This window comes from Neofelis nebulosa, chromosome 3 (genome assembly GCF_028018385.1).
Source record: "Neofelis nebulosa isolate mNeoNeb1 chromosome 3, mNeoNeb1.pri, whole genome shotgun sequence".
NCBI classification, from domain to species: Eukaryota; Metazoa; Chordata; class Mammalia; order Carnivora; family Felidae; genus Neofelis; species Neofelis nebulosa.
In genome coordinates this window covers 162,218,800-162,245,895 of record NC_080784.1, presented here as the reverse complement: position 1 = coordinate 162,245,895, position 27,096 = coordinate 162,218,800, and the positions used below count along the sequence as shown (strand labels likewise).

The 27,096-nt window shown below is 38.3% G+C and overlaps 1 protein-coding gene and 1 long non-coding RNA gene across 7 annotated transcripts in view; both read left to right on the top strand.

Moving 5' to 3' along the window:
- The window catches only part of CEP135 (centrosomal protein 135), a 75,869-nt gene extending 65,324 nt beyond the window's left edge, over positions 1 to 10,545 (top strand). For 5 of the 6 annotated variants that reach the window (XM_058722527.1, XM_058722523.1, XM_058722525.1 and 2 more), the window contains 3 exons: positions 159 to 263; positions 3,253 to 3,366; positions 8,744 to 10,545. In XM_058722527.1, the coding sequence (XP_058578510.1) occupies positions 159 to 263; positions 3,253 to 3,355 (208 nt within the window). In that variant the 3' untranslated portion in view covers positions 3,356 to 3,366; positions 8,744 to 10,545. Of the gene's footprint in view, positions 1 to 158; positions 264 to 3,252; positions 3,367 to 7,919 lie in introns of all 6 variants that reach the window. The other variant, XM_058722524.1, reaches the window with a different exon arrangement.
- A 2,924-nt stretch (positions 10,546 to 13,469) lies between these two features.
- Positions 13,470 to 25,535, top strand: LOC131507558 (uncharacterized). Its single transcript, XR_009259558.1, has 3 exons — positions 13,470 to 13,840; positions 16,958 to 17,037; positions 24,196 to 25,535. It is a non-coding gene; the product is annotated as an uncharacterized LOC131507558 (long non-coding RNA).
- The last annotated feature ends 1,561 nt before the right edge of the window (positions 25,536 to 27,096 follow it).

Genomic DNA, 27,096 nt, shown 5'->3' with positions numbered 1-27,096 from the left:
AGTAGTGTTAAAAAGACTTGTTCTGTTCTTTTCTTGTCCTAATTATCACCTCCATTTGTATTTATTACTAGCAAAAACAAAACTCCATAGCACTAGACTCTACAAAACAACATATTTGTTACTTATTTATTTATTTATTTTTAAATTTTATTTTTAAGAACTAGTCTAGGCCGGGAAAACACCATGCTTCGGGCTAAAGTGACACAGTTACAAACCGATCATGATGCTATGAAAAGGCAGATTTCAACTGAAAGATATGAACGGTAAGAAAAAAATTTGAGCATTGGACAGTGTTTTTATTTATTCCCTGTCCCAAAAAAGATTTAATAGGACTTAAAAATAGCCAACTTTCTTTCAGTGTTCATACAAAAATAAACCTCTTCTGGGGCGCCTGGGTGGCTCAGTCGGTTAGGTGGCCGACTTCGGCTCAGGTCATGATCTTGCGGTCCATGAGTTCTAGCCCTGCGTCAGGCTCTGTGCTGACAGCTCAGAGCCTGGAGCCTGCTTCATATTCTGTGAATAGCCTGCTTCATATCTCCCTCTCTCTGACCCTCCCCTGTTCATGCTCCGTCTCTCCCTGTCTCAAAAATAAACGTTTAAAAAAAAAAAAAATTAAAAAAATAAATAAATAAACTTCTTCTGATATTTCTTCCTAAAAAGTCAAAAGTGTTGTGGGAGATAATATCCTTACAGTAAATAAAGTAGCAAATATTGTCTACATGTTTTCTATAGCATTTCTCAGGGCAAAATCAGGGCATTATTTGAAAGAATATAATAGGGAATCAGCAGGCGAGTAAGGATGCTACAAGACCCCAAACTGGAGTTGCTGGGTGGCTCAGTCAGTTAAGTATCTGACTCCGGCTGAGGTTGTGATCTCGCAGTTTGTGGGTTCGAGCCCCGCATTGGGCTCTGCACTGACAGCTCAGAGCCTGGAGCCTGCTTCGGATTCTGTGTCTCCCTCTCTCTCTGTCCCTCCCCTGCTCGTGCTCTCTCTCTTTCTCTCTTTCTCTCTCTCTCTCTCTCTCTCTCTCTCTCTTTCTCTCTCTCTTTCAAGTAAATAAACTTTGAAAAAAAATTTAAAAATGGGGCGCCTGGGTGGCTCAGTCTGTTAAGCATCCGACTTCAGCCCGGGTGCATGATCTCACGGTCTGTGAGTTCAAGCCCCATGTCGGGCTCTGTGCTGACAGCTCAGAGCCTGGAGCCTGCTTCTGATTCTGTGTCTCCCTCTCTTTCTGCCCCTCCCCTACTCATGCTCTGTCTCTCTCTGTCTCAGAAATAAATAAACATTAAAAAAATAAAAATTAAAAAAAAAGCACAAACAATGTGGTCCAATAGGAAACTCCAAATACAGATCATCACAAAAGTGATGATGATCATAAGAGCAATCGATAAGTATGTGCCAGATACCATATACATATCTGATTAATGCTACTAATAACCTATTATTATGCATATATTACAGGAAACCGAGTCACACAAATAATAAATGGCAGAGCCAAAACTAAAATCAAAATATATCCTATACACCTCAAACTAACAAAGCATTTTATGTTAACTAAATGTGAATTAAAAAGATAAATAAAATTTTGAAATAAAGACAGATCTGTTTAATTTTAAACCCCATGCTCTTATATACAGTATATTCCCTACCGCTTAGTAGTTTTCTAATTTTCATACTCACTTTTATTTCAGTTCATTTGCTTTGTATATTGAAAACCTTAATCTCCAAGTGCCACAAACAGGGATGAAACTTGCTTTCACAGCTAAAATTGAAGTCTAATTTGCAAATCAATTGTCAAGTTACTTTTCTTTCATTACTCTTTCTTGCTCTATTAATACCATAGACATAAACATTCCTGAGATTTCATACTCAAATAGTGGTCAAATTGCTGCTTATCGGGTCAGTTTTTTTATTTCTCTTATTTTCTATTTGCATCAAAACTTTTTAAAGATATGCCATTTGTAGTATAGACAAAATTTGCTAGGAAATCAATATTTATGATTTCAAAGAGAAAGGAAGCCTGAGAAATGAAGAAAAGCATCAATACATAAAATCAGTGTTACTAATTTCTCGTAATTGAGAAGATTTCATTTCTCAGTGTGCTAAACTGTACATACATGATTTCTGTTTCTTTTTTTTTTTAATTTTTTTTTTCAACGTTTTTTATTTATTTTTGGGACAGAGAGAGACATAGCATGAACGGGGGAGGGGCAGAGAGAGAGGGAGACACAGAATCGGAAACAGGCTCCAGGCTCTGAGCCATCAGCCCAGAGCCTGACGCGGGGCTCGAACTCACAGACCGCGAGATCGTGACCTGGCTGAAGTCGGACGCTTAACCGACTGCGCCACCCAGGCGCCCCCATGATTTCTGTTTCTTAATGATAACTTAAATTCTCTTCAGTCCAAGGGGGGTCCTACTGCCTAGGGCTATAAGACCCCCTTAATTCCTCTTTTTCCCTTGTTCCTGGTCCCCAAAGAAACGTAGGCCAACAGGACCACATCTCCTTTTCCTTATCATCCAACTAGGTTATGCATTCTTAAAGTGCCATTATCGCCACCCCAGGGAACAATATTGGTTCTTGGGGTTGAGGGAGTAGCAAAAAAACTTTAGGTATTACAATGACTCATAACCTGCCAGAGGACCTCAGTACATAAATAACATATCTATATGTTAAAATTTCATTGGGAAGAGTGGATAATTTGGGGGGAGGGAATATCTTAAAAAGTTTCTTTAAGGGGGATCATAATGAAAAAATAGTTTGTGAAATACCCAACTAAGTAGAAATCTTGGATACTGAGGAATATAATGCAGAAAGTCTAGGCCAGAGACCCTGAATAGCCCACAAAAGAAGTAGAAACACAGTCACCATGCTTTGTGGAGCTGACCCAGACACAGGGGAGGAGGGCCTAGTAGAGAAAAGGGTTATTTCACTTCAGACATTGGGAGTTTTTAGGAAGAAGGAAGAAGCTAGATTTATGTTCAAGAAGAGGTGGGAAAGGAAGGGGCAGAGGTGGGAACCAACTTTGCAAATCTGTATTCAGAGGGGCTTTGAACAACCTCTTATAGTACATATTCCTTTAATTGAAATCTTTTACTCCCTACTTAAAAATTATAAGGACATTGGGTTTAAATTTAGTAGAAATACTCATTAATTAATTGAGGAGAAATTACTTAATCAGTAAAAATCACAACATCTTATATTTTGTATACCACTTAATTGTATAATCTCTTCCTTGATCTTTACTGACAGAGAAAGAGCAATCCAAGAGATGCGTCGACATGGTCTTCCCACACCACCCCTTAGTTCAACTCTGAGGTCTCCTTTACATTCTCCTGAACATATAAGCTGTTAATTATCATAAAGGTAAGTATGTAACACTAGGACAAGCAAAACTAATCTGTAATTATAAAAATTCAGAAAGTAGTTTTCAGTGTGGAGGGAGGGGAGATTTTGCCTACAAAGGTGATCGGGGGAATTTTGTGAGGTAATGAAGGGTTCTGCGTCTTGGTGATGGCTGCACGGGTATATACAATTGTAAAAACTCATTGACCTGACCATTAACAGTCCACGCATTTTAATGTATGTAGATTATACCTCGATTAAAGAAGAAAAGGCATCCACAACAAAATATTAAATGACAGGATGAGATATCACGCAGTAACACTTGATGAAGTGCCACATTCAACATACAAATAACAGGTGGTAGAAGTACAGACAGCGGTGTACAAATGGGAATGCACATGACACAGTAGACTCAATCTGACAGCAATGGCAGGTTGTCGGGGAATAATGAGGGAGAAAGGCACGGCAGGCAGGGTGGGACACAGAGGGTATATTGAATGTGAGGCTCAACTAGAGGTTGTAGTCTTATCTCTGTAAGTCAAGGGGAGCCGTTGAAGGTGCTTCTGTGTATAATATGGGTACAAGGGAGGGATTAAGATGGTGGATTAACTTCATAACTATATTTGGGCCGTATTGGGGAAGATAGAAATGAGAGGCAGAGACCAGAAAGAGCTATGAGAGGAACAGTATATTCAGTTCAGGATCTGTGGAATAATGTTGAAAGCTAGGACAAATTTAAAAATAAAATTTTTTAATGTTTATTTTTGAGACAGAGACAGAGCATGAACAGGGAAGGGTCAGAGAGAGGGAGACACAGAATCTGAAACAGGCTCCAGGCTCTGAGCTGTCAGCACAGTGCCCGACGCGGGGCTAGAACTCACGGACCGCGAGATCATGACCCGAGCTGAAGTCGGCCGCTTAACCAACTGAGCCACCCAGGCGCCCCGAAAGCTAGGACAAATTTTAAAAACAAATGACATATATATAGAAAAGTGCCATATCCTAGCATACAGCTCAGTGAGTTTTCACAAATTGAATACACCTGTGAATAACCTACACCCAGATCCAGAAACAAAACACATCCCTCTTGGGCTCTCTCCTGCTTATAAGCCCTGCTCCAGAAGTAACTATTCTGCCTATTAAAAACAGATTTCTTTTGCCTGTTTTTGGACACTTTTTAAACGAAATCTTACATTTCTGGCTTGTTTTCCTTCACAGTACATCTGTGAGATTCATTCATACTGGTGTGTGTTCTTGTAGGTTGTTCAGTCTTGTTGCTGCATAGTATTACATTGCATGAGCTCCCCACAGCCCATTTACCCATTTTATTGTTGATGGGCATTTGGTAATTTCCAGTTTGGGCTATTGTAGAGTTACGATGAACATTCTATTCTAGTACCTGTGTGTTGGTGACCAGATGTGTGCATTTCTTTTGAGTATACACGTAGGAGTGAAGTTGTTGGGTCACTGGACATGCATATGTTCAAGCTTGAGTAGACAGAGCAAAGTGGTTGTAAAGAGGTAGGATACATTTAACAGAAGAAGGGTCAAAGGGATGTGCTGATTCATTGGAGATGGGAATGAATGGGAACGAAGTCCTGCAGGACCAGGGCTTGAAAGGTAGGTTGACCGCAAAATGCAGGCTTGCTGACAGAAATAGTAAAGTCATTCTTTTTTAAAAATATGCATTTCTTTGCCTTCTTTTAAGTAGAAGCATATAGAAGATAATTAAGCATTTCCTCAATGACTCAGAATTCTCATTATGAACATTAATTATGTAATGTGTTTTGACATACTGATCCGCCAGGTTTTATTGGTATTTGTAGAGCGTAGGTTTAAATGAGTCCTGATTGCTGTACTTTTCTTTTGTGTGTGTTTGTTTGACTAAAACATGCATTTTCCTCTTTCACTTTGAGGACTACTTCTCAGTGCTGGCTACAATCACTGTGTCCTCTCAACTTCTAAGCTGCTGCATTAATTTGAATGTGATTAGATGGAGGTTCAGCTTCTCGTTATAAAGCCTTGTAACAGTTGTGACACATACATTTTCTCATACTGGATTCACAGCTGCATTTTAGACCAGAGATTGGTAAACTAAGGTCTGTGAGCCAAATCCACTCCACTGCCTATTTTTGTAAATCTAGCATAGCCACACCTGTTTGTTTACACATGGTCTAAGACTGCTTTCCTACAGAGGTGGACTTGAGTAGTTGTGACAGAGACCCCGTGGCCCACAAATCTAAAATATTTACTACCTGGCTTTTCACACTATGTAGCCTCTGGAAAACTCTGCTGTGTACCTGTGAGAGAATAAGAGTGAAAAAAACAAATAATTCTTTGGTTTTATGAAAATAGGCTTTACTTGGGGCGCCTGGGTGGCGCAGTCGGTTAAGCGTCCGACTTCAGCCAGGTCACGATCTCGCGGTCCGTGAGTTCGAGCCCCGCGTCAGGCTCTGGGCTGATGGCTCGGAGCCTGGAGCCTGTTTCCGATTCTGTGTCTCCCTCTCTCTCTGCCCCTCCCCCGTTCATGCTCTGTCTCTCTCTGTCCCAAAAATAAATAAAAACCGTTGAAAAAAAAATTTTTTTAAAAAAAGAAAATAGGCTTTACCTTATAGATGCTCAAAAAAGGTCTTGGAGACTCCAGAGATACCCATATTATACTTTCAGAACCACTGATTTAGAACATGCTGGATTTAGCATCTCTAAAGCTGTGATTATTTAGAAAACTTTGTTTTGTTTGTTTTAAACATTTTTTTAAAAATAATCTCGATGTCCGACACGCAGCTCAAACTCACAACCCTGAGATCAACAGTCACATGCTCCACCAAGTGAGCCAGCCAGACCCCCCAAATTAGAACACTTTTTAATTGTGATAAAATATATGTAACATGAACTTTGCTATCTTAACTGTTTTTAAAGTGTGCAACTCAGTGGCATTAAATTCATAATGTTGTACAACCAAAACCACTATTTCCAAAATTTTTTCATCACTCCAAACAGAAACTCTATATCCTTTAGGCCATAATTCTTCAGTCCCCTGTCTACCTCCCCAGGCCCTGAAAGTCTGTAATCCACTTTTCTGTCTCTTGCCCATTCTAGCTTTTCATATAAGTGAAATCATACTATATTTTCCTTTTGTGTCAGGCTCATTTTACTTAGCATAATGTTGTCAGGACTCATATGTTGAAACAATTTGTTTCTTTTTTTATGCTTGAATAATACTCCTTTGTGTGTTTATGCCACATTTTGTTTGTCCACTCATCAGTTGATGGACACCTGGGTCGTTTTCACCTTCTAGCTATTGTGAATAATGCTGCTATGAACATTGGTGTTCAAGTACCTGTTTTCAAATCTTCTGGGAGTAACTAAGAGTAGAGTTTCCGGGTCATATAGTAATTCTGTGTTTAACTAGTACATCCTCACCGAGAAAACATAAAATATAAAAATATAAAGAAGGACACCAAAATCACTTTTTTTTTTAATTCTTTTTTTTTTTTTAACCTTTATTCATCTTTGAGAGAGAGAGAGAGAGAGAGAGAGCGCATGAGTGGGGGAGGAACAGAGAGAGAGGGAGACACAGAATCTGAAACAAGCTCCATCCAGGCTCTGAGCTGTCAGCACAGAGACCAACGCGGGACCCGAACTCACTGACTGAGAGATCATGACCTGAGCCGAAGTCAGACGCTTAACTGACTGAGCCACCCAGGTGCCCCCCCAAATCAGTTTTTTAAACGTTTTTTTTATTGTGGTAGAATATACATAACATCAAATTTATCATTCTAACTATTTTTAAGTCCACATTTCTCTGACAATTAGTACATTCACATTATTGTGAAAAAATAATGTCCTTCATCCATCTCCAGAACTTTTTTATCTTCCTCAACTGAAACTCTACCCATGAAATAAATATTAACTCCCAGTCTCCCCTCCCCACAGCTCCTGGCAACTGCCATTACAATTTCTGTCTCTGTGAATTTGACTACTCTGTTTAACTCATATAATTGGAACTATACAGTGTTTGTCCTTGTGACTTACAGTGCTTTCAGGGTTCATCCATATTGGAGCATGTGTCAGAATTTCTTTCTTTTTTGGTGCTAAACAATATTCCACTGTATGAATATACCATTTATGAGTTGGTAGATACTTGGGTTCCTCCTATCTCTTGGCTGTTGTGAAAATGTATGTTCAAGTCAAAATCACTTTTAATCCTATAACCCAGAGAAAATATCAATTAGCATTTTGGTATATACTTCCTTCTTGTTTGATTTGTAATAAATATACACACACATTCATAGACATACATATATAATTGTAATAGAGATCATACTCAAAATAGTTTTTTATCCTATCTTATATTTTGTTCTGTTCTTTGGGGGTTTTCCCCTTAATAAATTGTTGAGAGCATCTAAGCATTAAAAGTATTTTCAAAATGCCATTTTATTCTTTTTATTTTTCTTTTCTTTTTTTTTTTTCCTTTCTCCTTTCCTTTCTCCTTTTCTTTCCTTCTGCCAGAAGACAGTATTTACATTGGGAATTTTACAAGAGATGATTTATTTTTTGTTTTATTTTTTAAGTAATCACTATGCCCAATATGGGGCTTGAAACCAGGACCCCAAGATCAAGAATCACATGCTCCACTAAATGGATCCAGCCACGTGCTCCTCAAAAATGCCATTTTAAAATAGTTATCAGGTGCCTGGGTGGCTCAGTCGGTTGAGCGTCCAACTTTGGCTCAGGTCATGATCTCACAGTTCATGGGTTCGAGCCCTGCATGGGACTCTGGGCTGACAGCTCAGAGCCTGGAGCCTGCTTGAGATTCTGTGTCTCCTCTCTCTCTGCCTTTCCCCAGCTTGTGCTGTCTCTCTCTGTCTCAAAAATAAACATTAAAAATTGTTTTTATTTAAATAAAATAGTTATCAGTTCATCACATGTTTCCATTGTGGAATTTTTCATATTTGTGTGTGTGTGTGTGTGTGTGTGTGTGTGTGTTTTAATTGGGGTGGTGATTAGATAGCACATAAGGTAAAAAATATTTGACTATCCATAATATGCTGTTTTAAGACTCACACAATTTACAGTACTTGTACATTAACCTAGACATTATATTATTCCTCACTTTGAGTGATTTTTCTCAGTTAACATCCTGTGTTACCCCTTTCTTTTCACTCTGTATCATTCATTTAGTCCTTATATACTTTGATGTGTTTGGGTGGTCTGAGGGGAATATATTTTGAAGTATAGAGCTGTTAACTATAACTTGATTATGGGCAAAGGTTTTATTAGAGATTATAATTTTGGTTAAAACTGAAAACAGTCTCTTAGTTTTTTGTGAATTTACCAAGTAATTTTTGTTTATCGTTTTTCTCTTAACTCGCCTTTCCTGTCCCCCCTTTTTCAGAATGGTGGCTTTCAATGAGTTACCTCTGTGGATTTTTTAAAGGACAGAACAGTAATGAAATATTTGAAGTACTTGTTCTTGAAAATCATGAACATTGACACAAATTCTACCTCTGTCAACTTTTATTTAAATCAGTGAATATTTATATAAAAATTTTGGTTTAAAAGAGCCATATCTATGGTATATTTTTATATATATGACAGAACAAAATATGTATTAATAGTGCTAACTAATGTTATATCTATATTTATATTATTCCTCACTTAAATTGCTCCTCAAAGTGTGTGTTTATACTGTGAATTAATATAATGTATTGTTCACATTATGCTTTAATAATCTTTTTCATAATGAGCCATGATATGTGTATATAAATATTCTTACAATACTTATTTTCAAAGTGTTTTCAGTTTTCATGCCTGTGTTTATAACCCATATCTTTAATACATTCATATAGGATTATCAATCTTGATGCTGTGCTGTCACGCTTTGTTCTTCTAAATGTAAAATTAATTGTTCACCAATTTGCTATCTATCATCAAGGGTAATATATTCAGGTCTATTTTCACAATAGCAGAGGTCTTGATAAAATAATGATTACCGTATATCATTTGTTATTGTCAACTTGAAGAACTGTGATGGGAAAGATACATTTATATATTATATGCAATATTTTATTATTTTGGTTATCACATGGACTCTTCACTTAATACAAATTCTATCAAAATCAAACTAAAAGCCACATTCAGAATTTTGTAAAACAATAGAACAGAAATTTGGGACACTTTTTCAGTAAATAAAATTCCTCCCTGTATTAAGAAAAAAATTCAGACTATAAAAGTATATGGGGTAAATATAGTAAAAGATTTTGTTAAAATGCCAGTATACATTCAATAATACCAGTTTTTGCTTCTAAATTTGTATGTTGTAATTTATTAGTCTTACAGAATAGTATGTAAACACTGAACTGTGGCATGTTAAATAGAAAACAACTTTTTACAATTAATTTTCAAGGTTGTAGTTTTAAGGAATTTAGATATATCTAAATATGTATATATACACACATTAATAAAAGAACAGAAGTACAAAATAGAATGTCACATTCAAAAACTAATCGTGTTTGAACCATACACATTTGGAGAAAATCCTTTTCTTGGTAGGTTTCATTATGATTGAAAAAGAAGAACTTAAGAACGAACATAAGAAAGTGGAAGACCAGTTGGTTATAATACAGTTTGTTTCCTCTTGTGGTTTTAATACAATGGAATTTGTGTATGTGTGTTTGTGTGTACGTGGGGGGGGGGGGCATTGCTCTTTTCTAAAACTAATATGCCTTATATGTCTGGGATATGGTATATGCCATTTGCAATAATTCACTGTGTATTTGGGTGTGATGTGGTTTATTTTTCTACCATATTTGTAATTTTATGTATTCCATCTCCTTTGTGTGAATTCATATATTATAGCAAAATACAAGAGAAATGGGACTAATTTGCAATGTCATATGCAAAATCTTTTAATAAATATATGTAAATAAAATAAAAAATATTTGTTCCCACCTTTTCCCCCAAAGCAATAATAGCAAGGCCTATTTTATTAGATATTTTATTTTTAATGTTTTTCATAATTTAAAAATGTGTAGCTTGCCATAATTATTTTCTTAACCATGTTACTACAATTTTCCTAAATTAGTTTTATCTTAAAATACTGAATGTTCTCACCATTTGTAGATGTTTTTAATTTGTTTTAAAAAATTTTAAATTATGCTTGACATAGATTTTCCATTAAACTTTCCAGTCAATTTATTTTCTCTTACAAATAGTTTTTTCTTAAATTTTAGCAATAATCTTAATTCTAAAGTTAACAATTCAAACTTTATCATGGTAGGATTTGGGTAAATCCTTGTACTTAATGTGTGAGATACTTTTTTTTTTTAATGGTTTTGATTTATTTCTAGTTCAAGAAATGAAGTCAAAGTTTCTGTTTGAAATCCATGTACAAAATGATTGAACAGGCTTGTGTATGTGTTTACATTTTTCTTTCATATGCTCTGTGTTGAGAACCTTAACTACATTGACTATGCCACCTGCCACATCACCTTATTACAACTTACCACATATCTGATCTCCCCCTCTCCCCAATTCTTAGAAGATTTACTGTCTTTTATTCTATCATCAGTCTTTTTAATTTCACTATCTTGGAACAGTGGTTATTGACCAGGCCTGCATTGGTGTTACCTGGACAGTTTTAATGAAAAACTGATTTCTGAACCCTACACTTGTCCAAATAAATCAGAATCTCTGGGAATTAGGTGTGGGCATTTTAATTTTTAATTTTAGGTTCTCTAGATGATTCTAATGTGTAGCGGATTTAAAGTGCTAATTTAGAAACTGATCCACCAAACTGACCTACTAATGGGACTCAACCTATAGCTTGAAAACACTGCCATAGATCTATCTTATCATTACCTCCAAAAACCTCAGCTTCTAGCATGCTACTCACACCTCTTTCTAGGTCACTCAGTCATGCCTAACCAATCCTTTGACTCAACTAGGATCTCCAGACAATTGATTCTCTCCCCTATTCTTTGTCTTTAAGTCCCTCACTTTCCTCTATCTTGCATAGGCTTCATTTTCTTTGCGTATACATTAATTCTCTTGTCCCTCTAAACTGAAAACTCTTGTTTGTATCCAACTACTTCAACTATGCTGCATCTGTACCTAAGCAGCTGAACAGGGATAGAGAAAAAACCAGCCATGCTGGTTCCAATTTCACTTGAAATTTATGACCCTGAAAATCAAGGGCCCACAGCATTGTGTGAGGATCCTATACATTTTCCTGGTCAATTCACACTTAACCTCTCCTCAACAAGCATTTCACACCTCTTTATTCAGACCTTCAATCCCTCTCTTTCTTGCTCTCAGGTTGTTTCTTCTTTGAGAAAATGGAAACACTAGGGAAACTTTCTCACCCTTCAAATCTATTAACAATACATCTGTATCCGTAGAACTTCCTTCCCTCTTATAACATGAACCATCTCTACCGTCTAGCTATTTTATCTAGTTATAATCAGTATTCATTCTTTCTACTAGTCAAAAGATTCTATAATTAACACCACATTCCTGAGTCATTTTTGCTCACTTGGCTTGTTCCCACTTGCATGCATACCTCCCATGCATGAGAGAAAGAACGTGAGCAGGGGAGGGGCAGAAGGAGGAGAGAGAATCAAGCACACTCCACATCCAACACGGAGCCTGAAGTGGGGCTCAACACAGGGCTCAATCTCATGACTGTGAGATCATGACCTGCACCGAAATCCAGAGTCAGATGCTTAACTGACTGAGTCACCCAGGCATCCCTTTAATTTCCCATTTTTAAACCCTGCCAGACCCGACCATTCCATTTTTTTTTACACCCTGTAGAACAAAAAATCCTTAACAAGTGTTAATCTATACTCACTTCATCACCACCTTTCCTTCTTGAACAATCCCAATGATGCTTTATTCGCATTACTCCAAACCATTTTTTGTCAAGGTACCAACTTCCATGTGTTCTTTATTTCCTTTTTCACACTTAATATTTCTTGTTAGTGCTTTTTCATTATATTTTGTTCTTATTTGATACTGCTGCTATCTTCCTTTGAGGAAGGATTCTATACAGACATAGCTTTAAACTAAGTGCATTTGAAGATGAGATTAAGGACTTCTTCCAGAAGGCATCAGAAAAAGAGATTGAATGTGTAAAAGAAAAGCATTATGGAGGGTATGTGTAGAAGTGCCAAGATCCAGATAATACTGAGCCTCACAAGAGAGAAATATTAGGAGTGCAAAAAATATTTTAAGGAATAATGGAGATAAATGTCACCAAATCAAAGGATACAGTCTGAGGTCTTTATTAAAAGGGCTTAGAAAGGGGAGCCTAGGTGGCTCCGTCAGTTAAGTGTCCAACTTTGGCTCAGGTCATAATCTCCTGGTTCGTGAGTTCGAGCCCCACGTCTGGCTCTGTACTGACAGCTCAGAGCCTGGAGCCTGCTTCAGATTCTGTGTCTCCCCTTCTCTCTCTGCTCTTCTACTCATGCTTACTCTCTCGCTCACTTGCTCTCTCAAAAATAAATAAGCATTAAAAAAATAAGTGGGCTCAGAAAAAGCCAAGTAGAAAGGAAGGGGAAAACCCACATCTAGACACAATATTAAAGACAAGGGAAGAGGGGCACCTGGCTGGCTCAGTTGGTAGAGCATGTGACTCTTGATCTCAGGTTTGTGAGTTTAAGCCTCACATTAGGTGTAGAGACTACTTAAAATCTTTTGCAGTGCCTGGGTGGCTCAGTCATTTAAGTGTCCAACTCTTGATTTCAGCTCAGGTCATGATCTCATGATTCATGGGCGCAAGCCCCAAGCTGGGTTCCATGCTGACAGCACAGAGCCTGTTTGGGATTCTCTCTCTCTCTCTCTCTCTCTCTCTCTCTCTCTCCCTGCCCCTCCCATGCTTACGCACACACTCCCTCTCAAAAATAAACTTAAAAAAATAATAAAATCTTTTGAGGCACCTGAGTAGCTCAATCAATTGTGTCTGACTCTTGAATTGGTCTCAGGTCATGATCCCAGAGTCATGGGATCAAGCCCTGCATCGAGCTCCATGCTGAGCAAGGAGCTTGCTTAAGATTCTCTCTCTCTGTCCCAGTCCCCCACTCTCTCTCTCTCTCTCTCTCTGTCTCTCAAGTTAAAAAAAAATTTTTTTAATAAATAAAGACAAGGAAACAAATTTTAAAAGGCTCAGAGAGAAACAGGTCACCTGAAAAGGAACAAGGATCAAAAATTTACATCTCTTATGGACTGAATGTGCCCCTCCCTGACACCAAATTCCTATGTGAAAACCCTACTCCCCAATGTAATGATGTTAGGAGGTAGGGTCTTTGGGAGGTAATTAAGTAATGAGGGTGAAGCCCTAGTGAATGGGATTAGTGCCCTTGTTAAAACTAACCTCACAGAGCTCTCTCACCCTCTCTGACATGTAAGGACACAAAAAGAAGTTGGCAGTGTACAACCCCAAAGAACCCAACTGTGTTGGCACCTTCATCTTGAACATCCAGCCTCCGGAACTGTGAGGAATAAATTTCAATTTTTTTATAAGCTACCCAGTCTATGGCATACAGCTCTGAGCTGTCAGCACAGAGCCCGATGCAGGGCTTGAACTCACGAGCTGTGAGATCATGACCTGAGCCAAAGTCGGACGCTCAGCTGACTGAGCCACCCAGGCACCCCAAACATTTGTGTTATTGGGAGAAGATACAAATACTGAAATCAACAGGGAGAAACAACACAGCTATGAGTCAAAAGCAACTGTCATAATGATATAATACTAAAACACTTTTCTAGAACTTTATTCTTCCTGGGCACTATTCTGAGAATTTTACATGTGTTACCTCATTTAATTCCCACAGTAATCATATTCTTTATTCTCATTTTATAGATGAGGACACAGGCAAGACTTGCTTGTGGACATATTACTAGTAATGGTAAATTCACTTTTAGACAATTTTTAAAGTGATTTAATATTTAAACCAGCAGAAGAAAACATGATCTCTATAGAAAGTATATTAGAAAATTTGAAAGATAGCAGGGGTAAATCTTTATGTAAGAGTAGCCAAAATAAATGTAAGTGGATAAAATTCTTCAATTAAATGGCAGAGTCAGATTGGATCTTAAAAAACATTATGTCAGGGGTACCTGAATGGCTCAGTTGGTTAAGCATCCGACTTTGGCTCAGGTCATAATCTCACTGTGAGTTCAAGCCCTGCATTGGGCTCTGTGTTGACAGCTCAGAGCCTGGATCAGGCTTCGGATTTTGTGTCTCAGCCTCTCCCTGCCTTTCCCTCACTCACAATCTGTCTCTCTCTCTCTCTCAAAAATAAATAAACATTAAAAAATTTTTAAAAAGAACCAGAATGTCAGCCACAAGAGAGATAAATTTAAAATAAAAAATACATAGAAAATTTGAAAATAAAAGGAAAAGATTCATCAGGCAAATGGGAACCAAGAGAAAACTAGAGTACTAATCTTATCTGACTAGATAGAATTCTAGGGAAAAGAAAAAAAGACAAAAGCAAGGTGTTATAGACTGGTGAACAAGAACAACAATAGAACATAAATGTACAGCCATTTCAAACGTACAGCTGTGTATATATATATGTGTGTGTGTGTGTGTGTGTGTGTACATATATAAAAGTTCGCATTCAACAAGCAAAATACACATTTTCTGCAAGCACATCTCTCATATTTAAAAATAGAGCATATGTTAGCCCTTAAAGGATGCCTCAAATTCAAAAGGATTAACTCATATAAATTATTTCTCTGACCATATTGCATAAAATTAGAAAATAATAGGGAGGGGTTAAGATGGCAGAGCAGCATGGAGACCCTGAGCTTGTCTTGTCCCTGAAATGCAGCTAGATCAGTACCAAACCATTTTGAACACTTAGGAAATTGATCTGGGGATTAACTCGATGATCTGAATAATTTGAGCCACAGATCTTAGCAGGTACTCAGTGAGAGAGGTGAACTAGGGGAGAGAGAAAAGCCATGGAGGGTAGACAGCCGTTTTTACAGAGAGAGGACAGAGAAAGAGGTGCATCAGGATCATGCAAGAAAAGCCTTCCTCTTGAAAGTAGCTGGAGAGAAACAGAAAGAGTGAAAACACTCGCAGGGGACTGAACAAGAACTCTGTTTCCCAAAACCATTGACGGTGAAAAAGGAAAGGGTTTCAGTACCACCAGGATTCTATAAACAGTGGAGTGCGGAGTCTGAAGTTTCAGAGTTTAGTGCCTGGCAGTGCTCTGGTGGGGAGTAGGGCAAATCCTCAGGAACAAGCAGCAGGGTCTGAGGGATTTCTGTGCCACATGGAGAGAAGCAGTTTCCCTACTTGGAGTGCATCTGGTAGAGGCCATACAGCCTCCCCACAGGCAAAGGTCCCAGCAGACCCAGGAGAGCAGCCATGTTTGCTGGTATTGGGACAAAGATGTCAGAATGTGGTGAAACCTAGCAATGGCTGTGTGTCGTGATTTGCCATAATCTCTGAACCTCTACTACTGCATGATTCCACAAACATTTTCTGGGGCAAGCTGGCACCCAGCGATTGCTCAGTGAGACCCTCCCCCAGAAAGTCGGTGTAGGTCCAGGCCACAGGGGTTTCTGAAGTGTAGGGTTTTGAAACAAAACGTCATCTGAGATAAAACTCTGGAGGGAGGTACCGTCTGGCAGGCTGATGGCTTGGACACAGACAGGGTAGAGGCAGGGAGTGGATGGAGGCCTGAGACAAAGGAGGGGTGCTTGATCAATGGTCAGGGAGAGACAAAGTTCCTGTGCTAGAGACTAGGGAACTGGATGAAGCCATTTCCACCTCTCCTGTTCATGCACACATGCACACTGATCCACCCCAGTAAGTTAAGCAGTTCCACCTAGTGGAAAAGGGAGCCTTACACCAAGTCCTTCCCAACTGCTCCCTACAAGCACATTCCAAAGAAGACCAGAACAAGTCACTCCACCTGTTTAGTTTATGGACTATAGAGTGTTTCATAGTTTCAGTTAGGGGAAACCGGATATAACTTCATTCAGGTTACATTCCATTTGTTGGTTCACTTATTTGTTGGTTTTCTTTGCTTATGTTTTTGCTTAAATGGTTTTCTTTTTCTTTCTTTCTTTCTCTTTCTTGGATACAGAAAGAGAAATTGTTTTGACTTTATTTTTTATTTTTTAAAATTTTTTATTTTATTTCAATTTCTTTATTTTATTCTATTTTATTATATAATTTTTTTAATTTTTAAATTTTTTCTTAACTTTTTTTCCCTTTCCTTTCCCTTTTTTCTCTGTTCTATCAAGCTTCTTTCAACAAGCAGAATGAAGCACACCTAGGTCCTAGCTTCCTTTATTTGATATTTTGTTTTTAATTTTTTTTTTAATTTTTTAACGTTTATTTATTTTTGAGACAGAGAGAGACAGAGCATGAACTGGGGAGGGTCAGAGAGAGGGAGACACAGAATCTGAAACAGGCTCCAGGCTCTGAGCTGTCAGCACAGAGCCCGACGCGGGGCTCGAACCCACGAACCGTGAAATCATGACCCAAGCCAAAGTCGGCTGCTTAACCGACTGAGCCACCCAGGCGCCCCTGTTTTTAATTTTTTAATTTTAATTTTTAATTTTATTAACTTTTTTCTTCCTCTAGAGTGACAAAATGAAGGAATTCACCCCAAAAGAAAGAACAGGAAGAAATGTCAGCCAGGGACTTAATCAACACAGACATAAGTAAGATGTCTGAACTAGAATTTAGAATCATGATAATAAGAATGCCAGCTGGGGTTGAAAAAAGCATAGAAGACACCAGAGAATCTCTTTCTGCAGAGATAAATAAAATCTAGTCAGGCTGAAATTAAAAAATGCTATAACTGAGATGCAATCTAGAATGGATGCCATGATGGCAAGGATGGATGAAGCAGAGAAGCAAATCAGCAATATAGAAGATAAAATTATGGAAAATAATGAAGCAGAAAAAAGGGGGAAACAAAGGCAAAAGATCACAGTACAAGACTTAAAGAACTCAGTGATTTATTACAAAGGAGTAACATTCGAATCATAGCAGTCCCAGAAGATAAAGAGAGAAAGGGGCAGAAGGTTTATGTGAGCAAATTACAGCAGAAAACTTTTCTAATCTGGTCAAGGATAGAGACATCAAAATCCAAGAAGCACACAGAACACAGATTTAACAAAATCGACCATCACCAATGCATATCCTAGTCAAATTCTCAAAATACACAGAAAGAAAAGAATTATGAAAGCAGCAAGGGAATAAAAGTCCTTGGCCTATAAGGGAAGACAGATCAGGTTCCCAGCAGACCTATCCACAGAAACATGGCAAAGAGAAAGGAGTGAAAGGATATATTCAACGTGCTGAATCAGAAAAATATGTGGCCATGAATTCTTTATCCAGCAAGGCTGTCATTCAAAATAGAAGGAGAGATCAAGAGTTTCTCAAACACAATCTAAAGGAAGTCATGACCACTAAACCCTGCAAGAAATTTTAAGGGGGACTTTTTGGGTGGTGAAAAGATAAAACAAAAAGACCAAATGCAACAAAGACTAGAAAGGACCAGAGAAAATCACCAGAAACACCAACTCTACAAGCAACACAATGGCACTAAATTTGTACCTTTCAGTACTCACTCTAAATGTAAATGGACTAAATGCTCCAATCAAAAGACATAGGGTATCAGAATGGATAAGAAAACAAGACCCATCTATATGCTACTTACAAAAGACTAATATTAGACCTAAAGACACCTGCAGATTGAAAGTAAGGGGATGGAGAACCATATATCATGCTAATAGTCGTCAAAAGAAAGCTGCAGTAGACATACTTATACCAGACAAACTAGATTTTAAAATACTGTAACAGACGAAGGGCGTTATATCATAATTAAGGGGTGTATCCACCAAGAAGATCTAACAATTGTAAATATTTATGCCTCCAACATGAAAGCACCCAAATATATAAGCCAGTTAATCACAAACATAGAGAAACTCATTGATAATAATATCATAATAGTAGGGGATTTCAATATCCCACTTACAACAATGGACAGATCATGCAAAAAGAAAATCAACAAGGAAACAATGGCTTTGAATGATACACTGAACTGGATGGACTTAACAGATATATTCAGAATATTTCATCCTAAAGAGAAGAATACACATTCTTCTTTTTTTTTTTTTTTTTAAATTTTTTTTTTTTTAACGTTTTTATTTTTGAGACAGAGAGAGACAGAGCATGAACGGGGGAGGGGCAGAGAGAGAGGGAGACACAGAATCGGAAGCAGGCTCCAGGCTCTGAGCCGTCTGCCCAGAGCCCGACGCGGGGCTCGAACTCACGGACCGCGAGATCGTGACCTGAGCCGAAGTCGGACGCTTAACCGACTGAGCCACCCAGGCGCCCCCACATTCTTCTTGAGTCCACATGAAATATTCTCCAGAATAGATCACATACTGGGTCACAAATCATACCTCCACAAGTACAAAAAGATCAAGATCATACCCTGTATATTTTCATACACAGTGCTATGAAACTCAAAATCAACCACAAGAAAAAATTTGGAAAGACCATGAGTACTTGGAGATTAAAGAACACCCTACTAAAAAACGAATGGGCTAACCAAGAAGTTAAAGAGAACAGTAAATAGTACATGGAAGCCAAAGAAAATGAAAACACGGCAATCCAAAATCTCTGGGATGCAGCAGAGGCGGTCATAAGAGGGAAGTATACAGCCTTCCTGGCCTTCCTAAAGAAGGAAGAAAGGTCTCAAATACACAAACTAACCTTACACCTAAAAGAGCTGGAAAAAGCATAGAAAATAAACCCCAAAACCAGCAGAAGAAGGGAAGTTATAAAGATTAAAACAGAAATCAATGATATTGAAAACAACAACAACAACAACAACAACAGTAGAACAGACCAATGAAGCCAGGAGCTTTGAAATAATTAATAAAATTGATAAACCCCTAGCCAGTTTGATCAAAAAGAAAAAGGAAAGGACCCAATAAATAAAACCACAAATGAAAGAGGAGAGATCACAATCACCACCACAGAAATACAAACAAATAAGAGAATATTATGAGCAATTATATGCCAACAAATTGGGCAATCTGGAAGAAATGGGCAAATTCCTAGAAACATATAAACTACCAGAACTGAAATGGGAAGAAATAGACAATTTGAATAGACCCGTAACCAGCAAAGAAATTGAATCAGTAATCAAGAATCTCCCGACAAACAAGAGTCTAGGGTGGATGGCTTTCCAGGGGAATTCTACCAAACATTTAAAGAAGAGCTAACACCTATTCTTTTGAAGCTGTTCCCAAAAAAATAGGAATGGAAGGAAAACTTCCAAACTCATTCTATGAGGCCAACATTACCTTAATTCCAAAACACGACAAAGACCCCACTAAAAAGAACTATAGACCAATCCAAAATCTATAAAGAACTTACCAAACTCAACACCCAAAAAACAAATAATCCAGTGAAGAAATGGGCAAAAGACATGAATAGACACTTTTTTCCAAAGAAGACATCCAGATGGGTAACAGGCACATGAAAAGATGCTCAACGTCACTCATCATCAGGGAAATACAAATTAAAACCACAATGAGATACCACCTCACACCTGTCAGAATGGCTAACATTAACAACTCAGGCAACGACAGATGTTGGCAAGGATGCAGAGTAAGAGGAACTTTTTTGCACTGCTGGTGGGAATGCAAACTGGTGCAGCCACTCTGGAAAACAGTATGGAGTTTCCTCAAAAAAATTAAAAATAGAACTACCCTACGACCCAGAAATTGCACTACTAGGTATTCAAAGGATACAGGAGTGCTGTTTTGAAGGGGCACGTGCACTCCAATGATTATAGCAGCACTATCAACAATAGCCAAAGTGTGGAAAGAGCCCAAATGTCCATTAACTGATGAATGGATAAAGAAGATGTGGTGTATATATCAGTGAAATATTATTTGGTGATCAAAAAGAATGAAATCTTGCCATTTGCAACAACATGGATGGAACTTGAGGGTATTACGCTAAGTGAAATAAGTCAGTCTGAGAAAAACAAGTATATGATTTTACTCATATGTGGAATTTAAGAAACAAAATAGATGAACATAGGGGAAGGGAAGAAAAAATAAGATAAAAACAGAGAGGGTGACAAACCATAAGAAACTCTTAAATACAGAGAACAACCTGGGGGTTGCTGCTGGGGTATTGGGTATGGGGATAAGCTGGTTGAACAATGGGGACTTGTTGGGATGAGCACTGGGTGTATAAGTCACTAAATTTTATTCCTGGAATCATTATTACACTATATGTTAACTAATTTGGATTTAAGTTTTTAAAAATTAAATTAAAAAAGAAATAACAGAAAATAATAAAAGGATAGGAATAACTTCATTGTATTTGGAAACTAAAAATTATCCTTCTAAATTATCCTTTAATAAAGATGAAAATCGTAAGATGAAATAATTTAGACTGATAAATAAACCACTAGAATCAAAATTGTGGGACACAGCTGAAGTAGGAGTAGAGGGAAACTATAACTTTAAATATGTTAATCAAGAAATAAAAACTGTTAACAAATGAACAAGGATTTTTTTTTTAATTTTTTTTCAACGTTTTTTATTTATTTTTGGGACAGAGAGAGACAGAGCATGAACGGGGGAGGGGCAGAGAGAGAGGGAGACACAGAATCGGAAACAGGCTCCAGGCTCCGAGCCATCAGCCCAGAGCCTGATGCGGGGCTCGAACTCACGGACCGCGAGATCGTGACCTGGCTGAAGTCGGACGCTTAACCGACTGCGCCACCCAGGCGCCCCTCAAGGATTTAATTCAAGAGATTGGTAAAAAGTAATAGCAACCCTTGCTCTCTGCGCCTTCTCAAAATAACAGCTAAATAAGGATGGATAGAAAACAATGAGTTAGAGAACAGTAATGTCAACTGCAAAAGTTGAGATTAACAAGCCAAGAGTTGGATCTATAAAAGGACTGATTAATAAACTTTATTTGAAATAAAACTTACCAAGAAAAATATACAAAATTCAAAACAAAAGGGAAAAATAATTACAAATATATCAGGTCCAAGAAAATAAAAGAATGAAGAATGGTTATATGCTAATATAATGTATGAAATTAGTGCATGAAAATAAAAAAAGCTGAAATTTGGTACAAGAAATAACATAGAGCTCAACTAGAACAATGTGTGTTAAAGAAATTGAAAGTCAAATATAAGTGTGTGGGATCATATTTTTCCTTAATTATTAGCTAATAAGCTAACATATCCCAGTTTACTAGATGCTGGTAGAAAATAGGAGACTCCTGGGTCAGAGACTGAAGCCTTTATTACTCACAGCACAGCAAGCAGTATAAGCATCATGTCTGATCTGGTTCTCCTTAGCCCCCCAAACACCAAGGGGAAAGTGTGGCGGGGCCCAGACGAATACCAACATGCAGAGGTTCATGTCACAGCCTAGGAACACTAAGTTTAGGGAATCCATTTCCTTGAGAACAAGAAATAAGTAATCCTGCTCTTTGTCCCAGAAGGAGACATTGCCACACCCTCCATGTTGCTCACTGCAAACACAATGCTCACTGCAAACACAATGCTGAAAAATGTCCTGGGTAAAGATCAGTTAGGGCCTTGCATTCTTGGCATACCCACCACAAGAATATACAGGGATATTCAGAGTCAATGGCAGCCTCTCCCAAAAATAATCTACACCTTGACCCAATATCTTCTTGGCCAAACTTAAGTTCTTACATAAGCATGCCACTCCATGGCCACACTGCTTAATCTGACCAAAAGAGGCTGGGACCAGAACTGTTCAATTTGTCTCATAAAGTATTAGTTAAGGCTAATATCAATAAGATTCTAGGCAGCAGGAAGATGCTGACCAGCAGTACTGACCTCAATCATGCTTCCCAGGATTATACACACAGCTGATTCTGAGTAAATATGGGCATCAGTGGGTGTTATTTTAGACATCCAGGATGTAGTCTAAAGTCCATCTGTTATTCATTATGAGTCCTGCAATGTAGACTGATCTGCTAATCTCTGGTAATATTGTTAATGGGGCAATAGATGAGCCAAAAAGCAACCCTCATCCACAATAGAGAGGCTGTGGCCATCTCTCCCCCCTACAGACAGCCCAAAGAGTCACTTAGTCACTCTAGTTTAGGGGTTCTTTTGAAACTTGATTTAGATCATCATTACACTGGTTTGTTTAAGAAACATGAGCCATGTCACTGAGTAGTTGCAGCCTTGATAGGTATACATAAGTGGCTCAGCAGTCAGGAGAAGCCTATGAATTTGTAGCAATCAGATTTTTAAAAGATTGTACTAAAAAAAAAAGATTGTGCCTATCCGTGTGTTTGTACATATACAAGGCAGAGTCCATGTTTGGGAGTGGCCACTGATGGCAATTAGGCATGACAAAATGGCTCAAGAGCAGCCATGCCCACATGAATGTTTATGTTCTCATAGCACATGGACAGGGATGACAGATATAGAAGCAGGTTAGATTGCCAGCCACTGCAGTTTCTTGATTCAGGCAGACCATATGATTTTTTTGCCAGGCTGCAATGTAGGTTCTTTGTAGGGGACAAAGAAAGCATTCATTGCTATTGGTTTGGGCCCCGCTCAAAGAATGCTGATTTGTGAATTAGCTGATATAAAGGACCAAATAGAACGCCCAGTAGAGGCACACACTATCTCCTGTTCCCCAAAAGTCCCACAAGATGCTCAACCTCCTTTTTGTTGGGGCGTGGCTGGAGATACAGCCAGAAGAATTGAACATTGTGAATCTGCCCATACAGTCCCAAGAAACTTTAGCTGGCAAGCAGCCCTCTGAATTTTGTTGAGAGTTATCAGCCAGCCCTGCCAGTGCTAAGTGTGAGTGTCTGGGGCCTTGAAATGGAAACTTCTGACTTGCCAACCAACAGGATATCATCTTCAGGGTAAAAACTTTGAAATCAGAAGTAGAAGCACACATGCTAACTCCTGGCTCACCCTCTAGTGACAAATGGCAGTGAGTTTGTCCCACAAGCATGTCTACTTTCTGCTCTTCCTGGATGGAGCTAATCCCCTCTGACACAAGATGGGAATATAAACATATAACACTTCAATTCCTACTATTCATGCAAGCGACAACAGTGCATTGAATTAGTCCAAAAAGTCCTACCAGTAAAGTCATATTAGCTTCTGGTCCCCATTCAGAACCCTGTCCAAATACCATCAGTTAAATCTGAGCATCCTTGGACCAGGTAGGATGGTGACTTGGATGTCTATACCCAAAGGAGCTGTAGGAATTTGAGTCCCTTCCTTCCTGAAGTTCCTCAGTATATTTGTACAGAGTGTGTATGGCCTTCAGTCTTCCATGGGAACAGGGAGATCTTGACCCAATCATTTGCTCCCTTAAAGTAGCAGGACATTCCTGAGGTCAGGAAAGAGAAGGAAGGAGAGATCAGAGGGGACAGAGGGAGAGAATAGCTCTCCTCAGAAAGCAAAGCTTTGTGCTGATTTTTACTTTCAAGTGGCTGATGGTGGCCCAGGCTCAACAAAACAAAAATTCTGTACCCTTCCTGCTGACATCGTTTATTTCAGCTTTAGAGATCTCTTCATCTAGCAGCCATAGTCATACTGCCTTTTATCTGGGGCCCCCACAGGCTTGCATCTCCTATCCTACCTGAAGAGAACACCATTCAGACAATTTGTCTCAAACCCACCTCTCATTGCTCAGATTCTAAATATTCATGAACAGGACTGAATAAAATACTGTAGGAGTGTTGCAGACAATTGGGTGAGAACATTCACCACCAGTTTCTGTGTAATCTTCCCATATCCCCTAACCTCATCCTTTCTCTTCCAGATAGCCACATCTGTCAGCAGCCTATCCTTGTTGCCCAAACTGTGAAGAACTGTGAGTGGTCTGAGATTTTTCACCTATTCCAACCTGGCAGGTTAGCCTGTCACAGGTTCTTAAGTGCCAGCAGAAGATACGAGACTTCTGGATCAGAGACAAAGCTCTTTATTACTGCACACACAGTGGGCAACATGTGTTTTACACCAATTCCTCATGTCCCCAAATCCCATGGGGATCACACAAGTAGTCGTAGATGGATGCTGCACATAGAGTGGGTTTATATCACAGCTGAGAAACTAGAAATTAAGAAATTTCCATCTTTTATAAGCAGCTTCAAGCAAACCTGCCCAACCTTTCCCCGGGGAAAGGGAGGAGGGGAGACATTATCTTTTTATATTGGACAGCAAACAAATCTGTCCCCCTGGGCTAGAGTGACACTATCTATGTCCTCCAAAGCTAGACAAACATTCTTGAAAGATAGTCCAGAACAAAAACTGTCAGGGCCTCTGTTCTAAAATGGCAGAATAAGAGCTCAGTTGGGAGTGGAAAATAACTCCCAATACTTGTAATGTTAATTTCTTTTATTGTGGTAAAATATATATACAATTTACCACAGTAACAATTTTTTTAAGTTTATTTATTGATTTTGAGAGAGAGAATGTGAGTGAGGGAGGGGCAGAGAGAGAGGGAGAGAGAGAGAGTCTCAAGCAGGTTCCACGCTGTAAGCACAGAGCCAGATGCAGGGTTCAATCTCATGAACTGCAAGATCGTGACCTGGGCCGAAATCAAGAGTTGGACGGTTAACTGACTGAGCCACCTAGGTGCCCCTACCATATTAACAATTTTTAAGTGTATAATTCGAACTGTGTTATTATTTTTAATGCACTGCTGGTTTTGATTTTCTAGTATTTTATTCAGATCTTTTATCTGTGCCTGTCAGTGGGACTGACCCATAGTCATCTTTTGTGTGAAAGCAGCACTGTCTAGTTTGATGTCATAGTTATGTCGGCCTCCTAGAATAAGTTATGAAATTTCTCTTTTCCCATGCTCTGGAATCCTGTGCATTACATGGGAATTGATGGCTCCTTAAAAGTTTGTTAGAGCTGACTCATGAAATCACCTGGGTAGACATCTATTTTTGAGGAAAACATTTGACCACCTTTTCAATTTCTTCAACAAATATTGATCTTTTCAGATATTCTCCCCTTTCTCAAGTCAGTTTTGATAATTCAGTTTTTCAGAAACATCTATTTTATATAGAGTTTTCAAAAATCTGTACCTTAGTAATGTCTCTTTTCTTGTACAGTGTTTCTTTTTTTGTGTATCTCTTCACTGATTGACCAGACACTGGCCAATTTTTCCCTAAGAATCAACTTTCTATTTTATTGATCAAATCTACTATTTGATTTGTTTTCTATTTCATTGACTTCTCTTTTCATTCCTTCCTTCTTTCTGCTTTTTAATTTTTATTTGTTTTCATTTCTGAGTTATATGCTTAGTTTATTTTTAATCTTTCTTATTTTCTAACATATTAATTAAAAGCTACAAAATTTCCTCTGAGAACCTCTGGCTGTATCCCAACAGGTGTTTTGTCATTATTTGTCATTGCTTTCTAAATAAATTCCAATTTTAGTTCTGGATTATTTCTTAACTGAGGTCATTATATAACTTATCATCCAAATTGGGACACTTTTGACAATGAAATATAAAGATTATATCAGAACAATAAGTGTAAGTCAGGACTGTTCTGGGTGAACTGGAAAATATGGTCACCCTATTTTTAACATAGGACTTGTTTATTTAAAAAATTTTTTTTAAATGTTTATTTATTTTTGAGAGGGGGAGAGAGAGACAGATTGTGACAGGGGGAGGAGCAGAGAGAGAGGGAGGCACAGAATCTGAAGCAGGCTCCAGGCTCTGAGCTGTCAGCACAGAGCCTGGGCAGGGTTTGAACCATGAACCATGAGATCATGGCCAGAACCGAAGTCAGAAGCTCAACAGACTGAGCCACTCAGGCGCCCCAACACAGGTCTTATTTAAAAGGAAATATTAACTTTTTCACATAGGTATTACAAATTTCCATTATATTTCACATAGGTATTAAAAATTTCCATTTTTAATAAAACTCATTTTTAATAAAAAAATGGTTATTTATTTTTGAGAGAGAGAGAGAGTGAGGGAGGGGCAGAGAGAGAGGGAGACAGAGAATCCCAAGCAGGCTCCACACCATCAGTGCAGAGCTCCATGTAGGACTCTATCTCATGAGCCGTGAGATCATGACCTGAGCCAAAAACAAGAGTTGGATGCTTAACCGACTGAGCCACCCAGATGCCCCCATTTTATTGAATTTTGATCAAATAATCCTGTCTGCATGGATTTTTTTTTGAAATTTATTGAGGTTTCGGTTTTTTGGCCTAAAACTTGGTTAGTTTTTGTGACTGTTCCCAATAGTTTTGTACAGAATGTATTTTTTTTTAATTTAATGCTTATTTTATTTTTGAGAGAGAGAGAGAGAGAGAGAGAGAGAGAGAATGAGCAGGGAAGGTCAGAGAGAGAGGGAGTCACAGAATCCCAAGCAGGATCCAGGCTCTGAGCTGTTAGCACCGAGCCTGACATGGGGCTCAAACTCAGGAACCCATGACCTGAGCTGAAGTTGGATGCTTAACTGACTGAACCACCCAGGTGCCCCAGAATACATTATTTTCTGTTTGTCTAGGACACAATACCTGTTATCATTTGGATCAAGCTTGTTAATTCTGTATGGTTACCTGTTATCTTTTGGATCAAGCTTGTTAATTCTGTATGGTTATTGTTGTGTGATTTGTGAATTTCTAAGAAAAGTTAAAAGTCTCCCACTATAAGAGCAAATTTTTAACTTTTCCTTTTTTTTCAGTTTTTGGGTTAAAT